The 15,146-nt window shown below is 39.0% G+C and overlaps 1 protein-coding gene across 1 annotated transcript; it reads left to right on the forward strand.

Moving 5' to 3' along the window:
* Positions 1–5,265: 5,265 nt before the first annotated feature.
* Positions 5,266–13,729, forward strand: LOC116729171 (mucin-17-like). Its single transcript, XM_032577540.1, has 2 exons — positions 5,266–10,874; positions 12,568–13,729. The coding sequence occupies exons 1-2, from the start codon at positions 5,348–5,350 to the stop codon at positions 13,269–13,271; spliced, it is 6,231 nt and encodes a 2,076-aa protein (XP_032433431.1). The 5' UTR covers positions 5,266–5,347; the 3' UTR covers positions 13,272–13,729.
* Positions 13,730–15,146: the final 1,417 nt, after the last annotated feature.

Here is a 15,146-nt window from a genome sequence, read left to right on the forward strand (position 1 = left end):
GATACTTTTATTGTGCCACAGCCAAAAAACTAATTTTTACAGTGGTATTAATCACAAACTGAGGCAATATGACAGTAAAAGCAGATACATTACTTACTACCTTACCAATAATTCTGACTGTGTTTTCCGGTTTTTCTGAGTTACGGTTTTTCTGAACAGTGGTTTAAAAAATAAAGATAAGAAGTGAGCTGCAGCACTGTTTCACTGTTTCCATACAAGCACCTCCAGCAGCGTAGCCAAATGTTTTTTTATTTTCACTAAGATAAATATGCAAAGTTGATGATAAACAAACCTAGTCTTAACAAGTCGACATTTAAAGACCTGTGGGAAATTATATTGGAAAGCAGATTGAAACTTTGAGATTACACAAAGAATAATGGGCAGTCAGTTTAAAAATGCAAAATAATGTTTAATCTAATCTTGTGCTCACTTAGGAATTTTGAACTAAGGCCCGAGCTTTAAAGCCCTCTGAATCCTAGCTGCAACACAATAAATCTTCAATCTTATCAAACATTTCAAACATTATCTTTATCTGTGTCATTTAAATGCTTTAAGCTCTTACAGGCTTCAGATGCCAATGATATTCCATATTGTGCCTTTTTCTCCCACACTCACTTGTTTTCCATTCCAACTTGCTGTTTCACAAGGTTTTCTTGTTAAATAAATGGTTTTCAGCATGATTGCTTAAGTCACAGCTGAGAAACCTCCAAGTCTGTGAACGAGACAAAACAAAGCAAAGTTCAAGTTTCGGTTTTAAAATAAAATAGTTTAGGTGATTTAATTAGCGTTACAACTGAGCAAACCAGACATATCCAACACTTGCATTGTATGTGATTAGTCAAATGTTACTTCCTTTGGTGGGATTAACATCCACACCCAGGGCAGGAGAAACTAAAGCCTCATTATCTAAACTCCCTGCTAAGCAGATGCCTCATTTAGCTCATGTGACTGTGTTTTCTCTCTTTTTGCTTCTCAGACTGTAAGCAATGGAAAAACAGACTCAACCAAGAGTCCAGGACTCAGATGAGCGTGAAGTGCCTTACAAAAGGCAATGATACCACAAACTTCTATGTGTTTTATTTGGATTATGTGTGAATGAGCATCTTCAGCTGCTCAAAAATTATGGAAGGAAAATGATTCATAGTTTGTACAATTAAAAATCTGAATAGTCTGAAGGGCATTTGTATCCAGCTCTCTTTACTCTAATATCCCCACATAAAACTGTTTACAACCAGTTGCCTTCTGAGGTCACTAGAATAGTATTCAAACTGTGTAAATCTAACAGGTGACATAGTATGCTTTCTTGAACAGGTTAGGATAATCTCTGCTTCTATACAAACCATTAAATTATTTTTTTTTTGCACAAAATCATTCTTATATTATGAGATTTTAGTCTCCTCAGTTCAGCTTATTTTGAGTTCATGTTAGAATGAGCTTGTCACTTTAAATTCAAATAAGTTGATGTTGGCCACGCCCCCAACTTTTACACTCGCATACGAAAACGGCTGCAAACAAATGTGCAATTTTACAAATGTATATTAAAAAAACCCCCCAAAAAAACAAAACAAAAGTAGAGCCTCCGAAACAACCGACAAGAAAGCAGCAAGTGGTTTCTGGATGGTAAGTCAATAGCAAAACACTTGTCTTTCCCAGCAGCGCATTCAGTGGTAAAACCAGCTAACCGAACTTAATGGAGGTTCGCTTGGGTTGCTAGGTAACGTGCTGGTCTACTCTCGGGTTGCTAGGTGATGGGCAGTGCCTGCTGATTTGTGATGTTACGTCCCAGAGATTATTGAAACGGATTATTTTCCAGACACAAAATAATTGTTAACTCATTGCTAAAACCCAGGGGGAGTGGAGCTAAAGCGCTTGGGCTGATTTTAGAAGCACTAGAAACCCAAATTTAAATACAAAAACATCGCAATAGTTTTGAATAATACTTCCACTTTAATCTTGGTAGAAATCTAGCTGTTCTGAGAAGGCCTGAGAGGTATACCGGGGTTCACTTGGTGAACAAACGACACAATGCAGACTGGTGAAAGCAAAATTAGGTTATAAACAATATCCAAAGTTCTGAACATTGCAGCACTGTTCAGTCTATCACCCAAATATGAGTGAGGATCTGTAGACATTTAGAGCTCAGGTATGCGAATCTGTTCACAGTTTATTCTGCCTGAAGGGTGGCAGGAATAAAGTCATTGTTGAACATGCAAGATGCACTGTGTGGTGGAAAAATAGCATCATGTTTAACGCCACCATGCTGTCACATGATGGCTGACAGCATCATGCTTTTCTTCAGCTGACAAAATGTGTTTGGAGACAAAAACATGTTAGAAACTGCAAAAAAACCCAAAAAACCCAAAAAATCAGGAGATGGAGGTGAGGTTACCAGTAAAAGATAGACAATTCGCGTTAGAAAAAACTAGAATTTCTGGATTTATTGCTATTGTTAAGAGAGTCTTTGCCATATTAAGTTTATTATTCTGTGTTGCACGTTATTGTTGCTATGATAGGTTCATTCCTTTGTGTTTAGTTTCTTACTTTATGACTTTATGCTTTCTGGCTTTCTTACTTTGCCCTCATCACAGTTCCATGTTCCGTGTTCCTTGTTCCAAGACCTACAAATTTTACTTGTTTATTTTAAATTAATCTCTTCTGTTCTCCACCACCCTCTTGCCTACATTGGGTCATCTAACTACCACACACCAGGATAATAATGAATAACACTGAAGTATATTCGCGTGTTAAACTGGTCCAGTCAAAGCCCAAATCTAAGTTTAATCGAGTATGACTAATAGGAAAATTGGCTTTCACACATGGTTTTTATCCAACTTGACTGAGCTGTAAAAGAATGGACTGAGATGTCGGTCTCTAGATGAGCAAACCTGGTGGAGACATTTGAAATAGAAATGCAGCTATAATTATAGCATGGTATGCTTTGGGGATTTTGAAAACTTTCCCACTCACAATTATGTTCTACTTTGTGTTGTTTTACCTCATAAAATCTCAATAAAATACATTGAAATATGTTGTTGTAAAGTGACAAAATCTCAAAATGATTGAGCACCACAATAGAGTCTGCACACAGTGAGCTCAGCTTCTCCACCCAGAACTTCCCTCACCAACTCCGACACTTGTTGAGGATTTGTTGAGTCCGAATAAAATCCTTCATAACACGAGACATTTCTCTTCTCCGGCACCGTATGTGTATCTTCTGGTTCTCTTGGATAAATCATTCCTGGCTTACATTACCCTGGAGTTCAAACATATCACACAGTTTGCAGTGAAATGAAATACAGTGTCACAAATCAGAGTAACATCTTCTTGGCTCTGGCTCTGTGTATTTGCTTCAAATGCATATTTTGACTTGTGACATCTGTCAGTCACATGTTTGTGGACGCTCTGACAGGAAGTGTTGGAAGTCTCTGCCAGAACAACTGTGACACACATGTATTTATCGCATTAATTCTTACAGCATGGAGGGAGAATGTGTGACAACTGGCCCTCATTAGGTGACGTGACTAGAAAGAAGATAAATGGGACTGTAATAATACAATTACAATGTGAAGCATGTTCCCTAAAACTTCTTTAATTGCTGTGGTAACTCTTCAGTATTTCCTCAGGCTATAAGGCAATAAATATTTAATTTCTAGGAAAAATATTTGCTCTTTTACAGATCTCGTCTGTTTTCTTTGTCCACATTTAATGTTTCAGATCAATATTAGCTAAGGATGAAAATACAGAAATTTGAAAGCAATTTTCAAATAAGCATTTTATTTAAAAGGGAAGACAATCATCCCTTTTAAATAAAGGGATTATTTAATTTTCACATCTGACCTCATGTGAAAATGAAATCAGTGCCTTATTTGTCATATATTAACTGTTAATAACCACATTTTTGGGGATTTCTGAGATGAGCCATTTTACCATACAGACTCAGGCTTGATTACTGACAGGCTTAAAGAAACAAGAAACCACTAAACAGAACTTGACTGAAAACATAAGTTTGAGAACAGACGGTAAACAAATTGGTTCACATCTATCAATATGGGAAGAGTTACAAAGCCATTTCCAAGAGTTTTTTTAAAGTTGATTTTACACATTACCCCCTTTTAAATAAATAGAGGGAAATAATTACATATTTTTATAAGGGGTCGCCAGTCTCTGGCACTTTTGTTTTTTGGGTTAGATTGACCCAAAGAAAGCTAACCAAAGGTTTGGGAATCCCTGCCTTCACAGATGCCACCTGCCACCAGAAACTGCAATAACTTCACAGAACGGTGAATACTAGAAAATTAAGCACACTGCAGGTAGTTGACACTTGAAAACTCTCTGCTTTAACTCATTTAAAACAAAAATTCTTCCACAGTGATGTAAAAGACTCCAGTTACTGCAAACTCCTGATGGTGTTTTTTGCCGGTACCACCAGGTTTAGGGGGTAATTACTTTTTCAAAAATGTCAACAAACAGTTAGCTTTGTCTGATATTAAAATATATTTGATTTGAAGCTGTGGAATAGTTTGCCAGAATATCTTAAACTACCTAATGACATAACACAGTTTAAAAGGGAATTAAAGATATAAACAGACATGAATATTTGAAATCTCATTGGAACCTTCATGATGGCGATTTTCTTACTTTTTAATCTTCCTGTTTTTTTTTGTTCCTTTTTTTTCTTCTCTTGTTTTGATTTAATTGTTGATTCTGTGTATTCTGTTAGTATTTGTTATACTAAAGAGTTGAAAAGGTTTAACAGTATGTACAGAGGAGCTGAAAAGCCTCAGCTTACACCTTTTCAATCGTATTAATTATTTCTATTTGACTTTGGTTTGAATATTAATGACTGCAGTTGGAGTGTTTATTGACTGTAATAGTTAGCATTGTTGATATTTGTGTGTGTCTGTGCATTTTAGATCGAATGAACTACACATGTGTCTCTGTCTAAACATTTAAGTGTTCACTTTTTCCTAGTCCATTTCAAACAGAAAAGTAGTGGTAAACAATTATTTTGTTTTTGGTTATGTATGCACATGTTTTCTCTGTCCTTGCTTTTGTTTCTTGTTTTTAAAAGCCTGTTTGAAATAAATAAATCAACTCAAGAGTGGTAATTAAAAGAAAAAACAACTGAAACTTTAAAATTTGTCATAGCTCTGCATCATCTACTGTCTCCCAAACCCAATCCGCTGAGATGATTCTCCTTCTGCGGCTCGGCTTCATCTGCCTCCCTCCCTCCTCTTCTCCCTCCCACCTCATCTCCTCCTCTCCACTGTCGCTGCGCTTCACTAACAGTTGGGTGTTTTTTACACCCTCTCCCTCCTCCATCTTCACTCTTTCTTCACAAGACACAATGAGATTAACAGCGCTCTGCGTGTGTGGGACCCTGCTGGCCTTTTCAAGTCTCTCTCGGACCAGAGCGGAGGAAGCAGTCCTCCTGGGTGACCAGGGATTTGGACCCTGTGCTGCGACTCTGAGACCGGTAGGAGCGTGTAGACCGGGGGACCACGACAACACGTGCCCCTTCCACATCGATCTTCCTCCTCTGGTTGTTCATTTGCCACAACATCTTTTGGAGTTGGAGAACATCATGCAGGACCTGCAGAAACTGAAGGAGAGCGTCGATGAGCTGAGGGAAATGTGTGCAGATTGTGCAGGTGGTCAAGCTGCGAGAAACTGTGAGAGGAAGAATGAAGGAGAGCTGAATGGAGGTAAGATCACGAATGAGGATGAGGGGGACTGGCTGAATAAGAGACTTGAAGAGAATGAGAGAAATTTCAGACAGGAGTGTGGAAAAGATGGTGTTAAGGTGGAAACAATGGGCGGAAGTAACGAGGAAAAAAAGCTGAAAGACTGGAACAAATGGGAAACAGGGGGAGTTGTAAAGGAAAACGGGAGAGGAGAACCTGTGACTGAGGGCTCAAGAGGAGAGGACACATTAAAAACGCCAGCCTCTGGTGGAAACATAAAATCTGTTAATGTGACAAGAGGAAAGATTGCTGAGATAAATCCCAAAGGGAGCTCAAGGAAAATTCAAGATCTGTTGGACAAAAACAAGGAAAAAACAAAAGAAGAAACTAGCCATCCCATATGGCGAGATAAGACAAAAGTGGAAAAAAACACTGAAGCTGAAGCCATTGATAGAATAAAGATGTCTAAGAACCACACAATGAATATAAATAAGGAACAGCGGCAGATTGAAATGGAAAAGGGAGTAAAAGTGGACCCAAATAAAAAGAAACCAAAGCAGATGGAGAGGTTTGGGCTCGCAGAAAAAGGGAGGGAGATTAAAACGGAGAGTGTGCAGAGAGATGACGATAGAGAAACATCATCCAGCAAGACAACTAAAAAGACAGACTTTTTATCGATCAGTCCGTCTCCCCTTACAACAGAATTAACTTCAAGGCCGGACTTGAGCGACAGTAAAAGCTTTACATCATCTCTTCCATCACCTTCTCTACTCCGCTCCACTTTAAGCTCCATCACAGATGTCACTCGTGACCCAAAAGCTGGTTATGGACTAACGGGAAGCACAGAGCCCGGAGCAGCTGGTGTTACTGAGCCTCAACGCCAAGGTAAGGGGCGGCTATCTACAACAACAGAAACAATATCCACAGTGGGTGGTCCAGGACAGCAGATAGCCATTGCTGATGCAGAGTTATCCATAACAACTCCAACCACCTCATCTCCTCTTCACACTGTATTCATAACATCATCATTCAGAGTTACAGATCGTAGTCATGGGGCACCAAAGAAGAACATCAGCTCAAAACCCAAGACCAATCTGAAACCTCCACCAGTCCATGCATCGAAGCCTGGTGAAAAATATAAATCTGGAAGTAAGCCTGAAGCGGACAAAAGACTAAGGAATGCCAAGAATGACCATAAACCAAATCAAGGTCCTTCATCAGAAGGGAAACCTAAACTCAACCAAAGGAATAAGCCTCACAAATCCACAGGTGTAAAATTCAAACCTGGCAAAGACTCAAAACAAATCCAAAATAAAAAAACCGGCCAAAAAAACAGCACTGATATTTCAACAACTGAGGAAAATCTCAAAAGCAATTTGATGCATAAACAGGAAGGAAGAGCAAATGAGACACAATCAAAGCAAAACGCTTCACCTGCTGTCCAGAGACCTGCAGCTCAAAGACCTCCAGCTGTAAATGCGACACATGCAGGTAAATATAAATTAACCAATAGAAAGTCTGGCAAAATTTCAAATACTGACCAAAATTTAAAGCCGGGAAAAAAATTTGTTCATGTTTTTATTACTGACCTACCTGACCAAAAGTCAAACAAAAGGCTGGGTGTAGAAAAATTTAATGAAACAATTATATTACAAAATCCCAATCATTCATCAAATCCAACTGATGAAGCCAATCCCCCGAAGAGCAAATACATCCAGAAAATCCCAACATTTAAACCTGAACCTACCTCAGAATCAACACCAAAACCAAACCAGATACCTTCAAATGAATTTGTGGGCACATTTGAAGAAAATATGGAACAGGAGATTACAAACAGTCCAGATTTAACCTCTGGACAAAAGAACATTGCTGAACGACCTCATACATCTCCCGATAACACCAATGACTCCACTCAGAATCACTTTAAGCATTCCCAAGAGTTTGAAACTGAAACAGCTACACCTTTAACTGAGGCAGTGGACATCTCTGAAGAAAATTCCTTGCAGGAGCCCAAATATAATCCAGATTTAACACCTGGACAGACATATGTACCGGATCAAGCTACTGTAACCCCTGATCAGAAGAAAAATTCCAGCCAGGATCGCCTTAAAATCAAAAGCAAGCCAGAATCTACTCAAGAATCTTCTTCTGAATCTAACAAAATAGAAACATCTACAAAAACTCCAAAACAAACGCTGTTAACTGAGCCATTGAACAAATCAAATAAAAATCCCTCACATGACCCCAAATCAAATCCAGATGTAAGACCTGGACGGACATCTGCTCCGGATCAACCTGCTGTGACCCATCACCTGATGAACAAATCCAGTCTGGGAATTCCTGAAACTAAACACAAACCCAAGCCTAAACCTAGCAAGCCTAAATCACAGAGAAGTGAAACCACTGCTTCACCAAAACCAAACCAAAGGTTTTTAACCCATGTTGGAGATAAATCTGAAGAAAATCCCTCAAGGAAGTCTAAAAACCCTTCAGACTTAACACCTAGACTGGAAGTTATATCTGATCGAGCTAATACAACACTTGATTACATGGATAAATCCAGCCAGGAAAGCCACAAAACTAAACACAAGCCTGATAATAACAGAGAGTATAAATTTGACAAAGCAAACAATTCTGATGAAAATTCCTTGCAGGAGTTTATATCAAATCCACATTTAACACCTGGACAGACATCTGTATTAGATCAAGCAACAAAACACTCTGATCAGATGACTAAATCCAGTGAGGATCATGTTAAAGAGACGCACAAATCAGAAAACATCCAAAGGTTTAAGTCTAACAAAAGTGAAACAGGAAATACAAAACCTTCAACTAAGTCAGTGGGCATGTCTGAAGAAAAGTCCTGGCAGGAACCAACGCCTAATCCAGGTTTAAGACCACATCGAGGTACCACAAGCCCAGATCAGATTAAAAAATCCAGTGAGGATCATCTTAAACCAGAAAATATTCACAAGATTAAGTTTAACAAAAGTGGAACAGCAACCTCAAAACCAATCCAGGAACTTTTTCCAGAGTCAGTGGACCAGTCTGAGGACATTCAGGAACCTACATCCTACCCAGATTTAACAGCTGGACAAACATCAGCACCAAATCAAGCAACTACAATCCCTGATCAAATTAACAAATACAACAAAAAACACCTTAAACCTCAAACTTCTCAAGACTCTCAAAGTCCAGTAGTGACACAAAAACCATCGATTGATTCAAGGGACACGTTTCAAGAAAAAACCCTTCAGAAACCTACATCTGATCCAGGTCAAGCACCTGTAGAAACATCTACAATAGATCTAGTTACTGCAACAACTTATTGGGTGGTTGACACCAGTCGATATCATCTCAAAACTAAAGAAAACCCAGAAAAAATCCATGATTTTACATCAAATCAAAACAAAGTAGCAACCCCAAAACCCAAGCAAAAACCTTTACCCGAGACCTTGGAGGAAAATTCCATGCAGCAAGCCAAATTGTATCCAGATTTAGCACATGGACAAACATCTACACCTGGTCTCGCAACGACGGCACCTGATCATATGGATACATTTAACAATGAATATATTGAAACTCAAACTTCTAAAGAGTTTAAATTTTACAAAAGTGAGACAGCATCTCAAAAACCATCAACTAAAACATGGAACAAGTCTAAAGAAATATCTTTCCAGGAGGCCAGGCCTACACTGGATTTAGCTCCTGTAGTCCCTAATCAAAGAAAGAAATCCACCAACAGTGACTCTCAAACTAAACATTCTCATGTGACTAAATTCAACAAAAATGAAAAAAGACTAAAACCTTTAACAGAGTCATGGGAAAAGTCTGAAGAAGCATCTTTGCAGGAACCAACATCTAAACCAGGTTTAGCATCGGAAGAAACATCTACATCAGCTCTAGCTACTGCAACAACTGATCAGATTACAAAGACCATCCAGGACCGCCATGGAACTAAACAAAACCCAGGAAACAACAAAGGGTTTAAGTCAGACAAAAGTGATACAGCAACACCAAAATCCAACCCAAAACTTTCATCAGAGTCAAAGAGTAAAGAACAGGAGCATAAAAACAAGTCAGACTCAACATCTGATTCAGCTAAAATCTCACCAGACCAAAGCTCCAAACCTGGCAGTAATATACCTAAATTTAGCAGAACACCTAAACCTAGTCAAGAGAACAGACAAACCCAGAAAAATCCAAAGGTCAATCCAAGCTTAAAAACAAGAATAAATGCAAACCTTAAAATCAACCAAACCAAACAAACAAATCCAAGGTTGAAACCCCCGAGACCTGGCTTAACGACTAATCTAAAACCAATATCTGTACCTGAGAAAATCATAAAATCAGCGCACAACAAAACATCCAGGCCGAGGCATCCATTTCGACACAAACCATTAACAGGACCTACATTCAGGCCAGGAGCTAAACCTGTCCAGAGATCAAAACAAGCAGTGGAACCAAAGCCAAGTCCCCAAACCAATACAAACCCACCTCAGATCAGCTGGGTTCCTTCAGGAAATATCCAAAACTCTCATACTGACATGCCACCTACATCTGGCCTCGAAAAACAAATTGCTAAAGTGAGTCATACCCAGGGAGAAACAGAGTTCAACACAAGTGTGAGGAAGACCATAACTCTAAGTCCAAAGACCTCAAACAGCTTGAAAAATGGATACTTCCCTGCCACTCACACCCAACCCGAAGACTTCACATCGAGCCCAAACACTAGGATTACGTCTGATCCGAGGCCACAAACAGCCGGGCTGCTGTCATCTGCCCCAATGACAACAAGACCAAACGACACCAACCGTAGGATCCTCCAAAATGTTATCATTAGCACTGGTCCAGGAGCAACACAGCTGAGCGTAGCTCCCAAATCTAAGGCTAAGACACATCATGAGGAAGAAAGTCCCCATGCAAGCCCAGTTTCTCCCCCCAGTTTGAAAACTACCTCCACACTCAGCCCCAAGTTCAGGTCAAAGACCTCCTCCAGCTCTGGCCCTGAGCCCCCACCTGCAGAAATGTCCACTCCTAGTCCACGAGAGCTGCGTGTGAAAATCAACCAGGTGCCTGCGTTTGTCAACAACAGCCTGATTCCTAACAGGAGACCAGACAAGCTTCCAAAGGAGCCCCAGACCGACGAGGGGCCTGAGAGGACACACGGGAAACTGCCAACATCTGCAGGCAAGAGATTACTTTTCTGATTTCTGCATGGTTTACTATACTTGTCACATTTACAAGAAACCTTCTGAACATTTAGCCTCTCTTGTTCAACTGTGTTTATTGCAGTAAATTGAAAAGGGCACTTTTATCTAAGACACATTCATTCAACTGGAAAACGTAAGGAAATCTCAAGCTACTTAACAGTAAAAACAAAGAATGAGTAAACTGTATGCATCACAGCAATTAGGTCAGTATGTGTGTATCTAAAAAGGAAACTTAAATAAAAGAATTTCAAGTATGACAACCACACAATAAACTCTAAAGAGCCTCACACAATTAATCAGAAAGTAGACTTCATGTTGTGGTCTGAGATCATATTAGTGCCATACATCATCAGGAGGAATCTGCATGTGTGCACAATCTGTAGATTGGCACGACTGTGAGGTTAGCACCACAACAATGCAAGGGCCAACAGCTTTAAAACACCCTTCAGTCGAAGCAGTGATTCAGCTATCAGTGATAGTAATTACTGATAATTTACTCGCCGAGTTAAAATAGCCGGATTTTATTTAAACAAGCAGTAAACTCCTCACTATAAACTTCTCACTTAAATTACAGGTGAAGTTAAACAAACATGTAATTGTTTTCACTGCGTCATTCTGCTTGCTTTAAGTAAATAGGAAAATAAACACAGAAAGATAAGAAATGAAAACAAGAAATACATCAGTTAAAAAATAAAGAATGATAGAAAAGTCACTCAAAAAAATTATGATAATATTTATGAAGATTATATGTTGAGTTAAATATATAGCAGGCAAGGAAGTTATAAGTTCAATTTCTTTATGTTTTTGTTAAAACCTGTGTATATAAATATTTAAATTTATGAGCACCAACCAAACTTGTCAAACTCAGTATAGAAATAAATAGATTGCTCGATAAAGTAAATTATTACTAATCAGTTTAAACAATTGTTGCTCTGTAAAATCTGTCTTACAATAGTTGAATTGTTTTCACCCCATATTAATGTAAAATATAATTTTGTATAAATCAATAATCCGAAAGTAAATAGATGAGTTAAAGAATAAATAATGAAAAAACAATTAGCCAGTTAATGACTACATGATTTAAAAATTAAGCAGTAAATTAAATTCATGCAATTTACAATTTCTCTGGCTTTTAGTAGAAATTGCTAATTGCTATTTAAAATCTATACAACACCTTAAATCACTGAAGTGTTATATAAAGTATATATAACATCTTGTGTATGACTTTAGAGTGACTTTATAACATATAATGACTGAAAAGTCATCAGAACTTTGTGAGGGGTAGCTACACTACATTTGGCTCTGGAGGACCAAACCTGTCAAAATTAAGAAGAAATAAATAAATGTCTACACACTTCTCTATAATGAGCAAGTTTGACTTGGTCTGTCATAAAATCCTAATAAATACATCACATATGTTACAAAATGTGAAAGGTTACACAGGAATCTTGTGAATACTTTAGTGAAGCACTGTATTTTTTTGAGTCACATATTTTCATCTTTATGTTTGGCTTGTTTGGTCCTCCACATAACATTGTTGCCATTTGACCTCTTCAAGGAAATGTTTCAGGAAAGTCCCAGAGCTCCAAGAGAATGTTGCCACCTGCAGGGACCAGTTTCTGTACTGCAACCAATTAGTTCAATTATCTTTTTTCATTTCTCTTCCACAGTAATAAGAGACTGCTCAGACCATCTCCTCAGAGGAAAAACCAGGAGCGGACTTTACCTGGTGACCCCTGACCTCCGCAGCAGCAGCTTTCAGGTGTTCTGTGACATGGAGCTGGATGGCGGCGGATGGACCCTCCTGCAGCGCCGCCAGGACGGCAGCGTGAGCTTCAACCGCTCCTGGGTGGAGTACCAGGCCGGCTTCGGAGTGCTGGACGGAGGAGAGTTCTGGCTGGGCAACAACAAGATGCACCTGCTGACCCGGGACAGGGACATGGAGCTGCGGGTGGAGCTGGAGGACTTCGATGGAGTGACTGAGCATGCGCAGTATGAGCACTTCAGGGTTGCCAGCGAGCGGCTCCGCTACAGACTGACGGTGGGCGGATACTCAGGTACCGCAGGCGATGCTCTGCGCTTCAGCAAAACCTACGACCACCACAACAGGGCGTTCACCACCCCTGACAGGGACAACGACCGGTACCCGTCCGGGAACTGCGGGGCCTACTACAGCTCCGGCTGGTGGTTTGATGCCTGCATGGCTGCAAACCTCAACGGCAAATATTACTTTGGGAAGTATAAAGGAGTTCGGGACGGGATTTTCTGGGGAACATGGCACAACATATCTACAGAGTACTACCCCACCAATGAGAGACAGTCTTTTAAATCAGTCAGGATGATGACCAGACCAAAGAGCTTTGGCTCGCGTTAATAAAGCGAACATTAAATGCTTTTGTCCAGGTTTCTACCAATCTTTTGAACTTTCCACTCATTTTAACAACGACTCAGTGCTGCCATCTTGTGGCCATAAATTCAGCAAAGTGGTTTAATTTACTAGAATACAGAAGCGGATGATAAGCTATTTTACCAAAAGATATTAAGAAACACCCATACAAATCATTGAATTCAGGTGTTCCAGCCATTGCTATGACTACAAATAGGTATGGGCAGGTTTAATAAGTTTTGTAAAAAGAAAAAATTATGTTATACTGGTAATATTTCAATAGAAAACAGAAATGCATTATTTATGACAAATACTGCCAAAAGCTAATTATAATGTAATTGAAATATAAATAATAGCCTATCTGTTTAATTTAGAAGAGGGTGTTTCAAGTACATATGCTTACTGTGGTAAACATAATAAATTTTTATTGATGTTTCAAAACGGCATTAGTGTAATGTATTTCTGTCCTTAGGAGTTTATGTCAATATGTTGAGTGTTTTTTTGCAAAGAGAACTTTACAAGCAGCTGAATTTGTCTCTCTTGTAATAAAGGGGAGAGGGGTGTTACTTTCTTTCAGCCAGCTAGCCAGCAATGCACAGCCTGAGAAAACTCCAGCCCTTCTACCAATTTCTCCTGGCATTTTATTAAAAGAACTTTAATCTGCAGTAACTATCACTTAATACCTGGGTTTGCCATCAGAAACCATCAGGTGTAAAATTAAGCACTGAGGCATACAGACGGCTCAGGAATTTGGTAAATTCAGCTGTGGTGCAGTGACAGGATGCCGCGTGTAAAATCAGCTCATTCATAAAATATTCCCACTACTAAACTGTTACACTGATGATTGCAGTTGGTATCAAAACATACTGAACGCAACTGAGAACAACAGCAGTTGCCTAGGAAACGGTAATGCCTGAAATCACAGAGCGGAGAAAATGCTGGCTGAAGTCTCCATCTGTCTGCAGAGTCAAATTTCATACTCTCTTTATTTTAGCTTTTTAGAGCAGTGCATAAAAAGCTATCACATCACTAAGTACTATACAAAGACTTGAAAGCACAGGTGCGAAACGTATTGCAGCCAGACTCTAGATCTGGAAAAAAAATCCTGCTACTCTCTCTGGCTCACCAGTGGAAAAGTCTGAGTTTGGTGGTTGTAATGGGGACACTCTTGCCTGACTGGTTTGGAGTTGTTTTTTATCTGCTGGGTTTAGAGCTCCAGCATACAACGACATTATGAATAATTTCATGCTCCTGGTTATTTAGGAAGAACTTGGAGCTCCTATTTGTTCCAGTGTGACTCTACATCAGAGCACCAAGCAAAGTTCATAAATACATGGATGAGCAACTTTGGAGAGGACATCCCTGAATTCAATTCATCCACCAATAATTCATTGGTGGATGAATTATTGTGAGCTAGATTAGATTGTCCACCTGACCTCATAAATGGTTTCCTGGGAAAATGGTCAAATATTCCCACATGCCCTCCTAATCCTTCCCGGAAGAGCTGAAGTTGTTACAGATGAGTATGAACACACGAAAGACTATTAGGAATGAGATTTTATTAAAGTTCAGTTGTGTAAAAGTAAGTATCTCAGTATTTTTGGTAATATATTACATTACAAAGGTCACATCTTACTGATTGTCTTGTATCGTTCCTAACTCCTTTTGAACGGTTTTTCTTTTAAACAGTGAAGACAAGCTATTTTTATTAGCTATTTAAGTGTAAATCTGACGGGTGTTAATTTTTTTTATTGGTCTGGGATGTCTTGTAATACAGTTTGTTTAATTAGAATAAACAAAATAAGTTTTATCTAACTTTGTATTGTTTAACCTTCTTAAAACAACCGGGGTGTAAAACAACGA

Source organism: Xiphophorus hellerii, chromosome 2 (genome assembly GCF_003331165.1).
Source record: "Xiphophorus hellerii strain 12219 chromosome 2, Xiphophorus_hellerii-4.1, whole genome shotgun sequence".
NCBI lineage: Eukaryota > Metazoa > Chordata > Actinopteri > Cyprinodontiformes > Poeciliidae > Xiphophorus > Xiphophorus hellerii.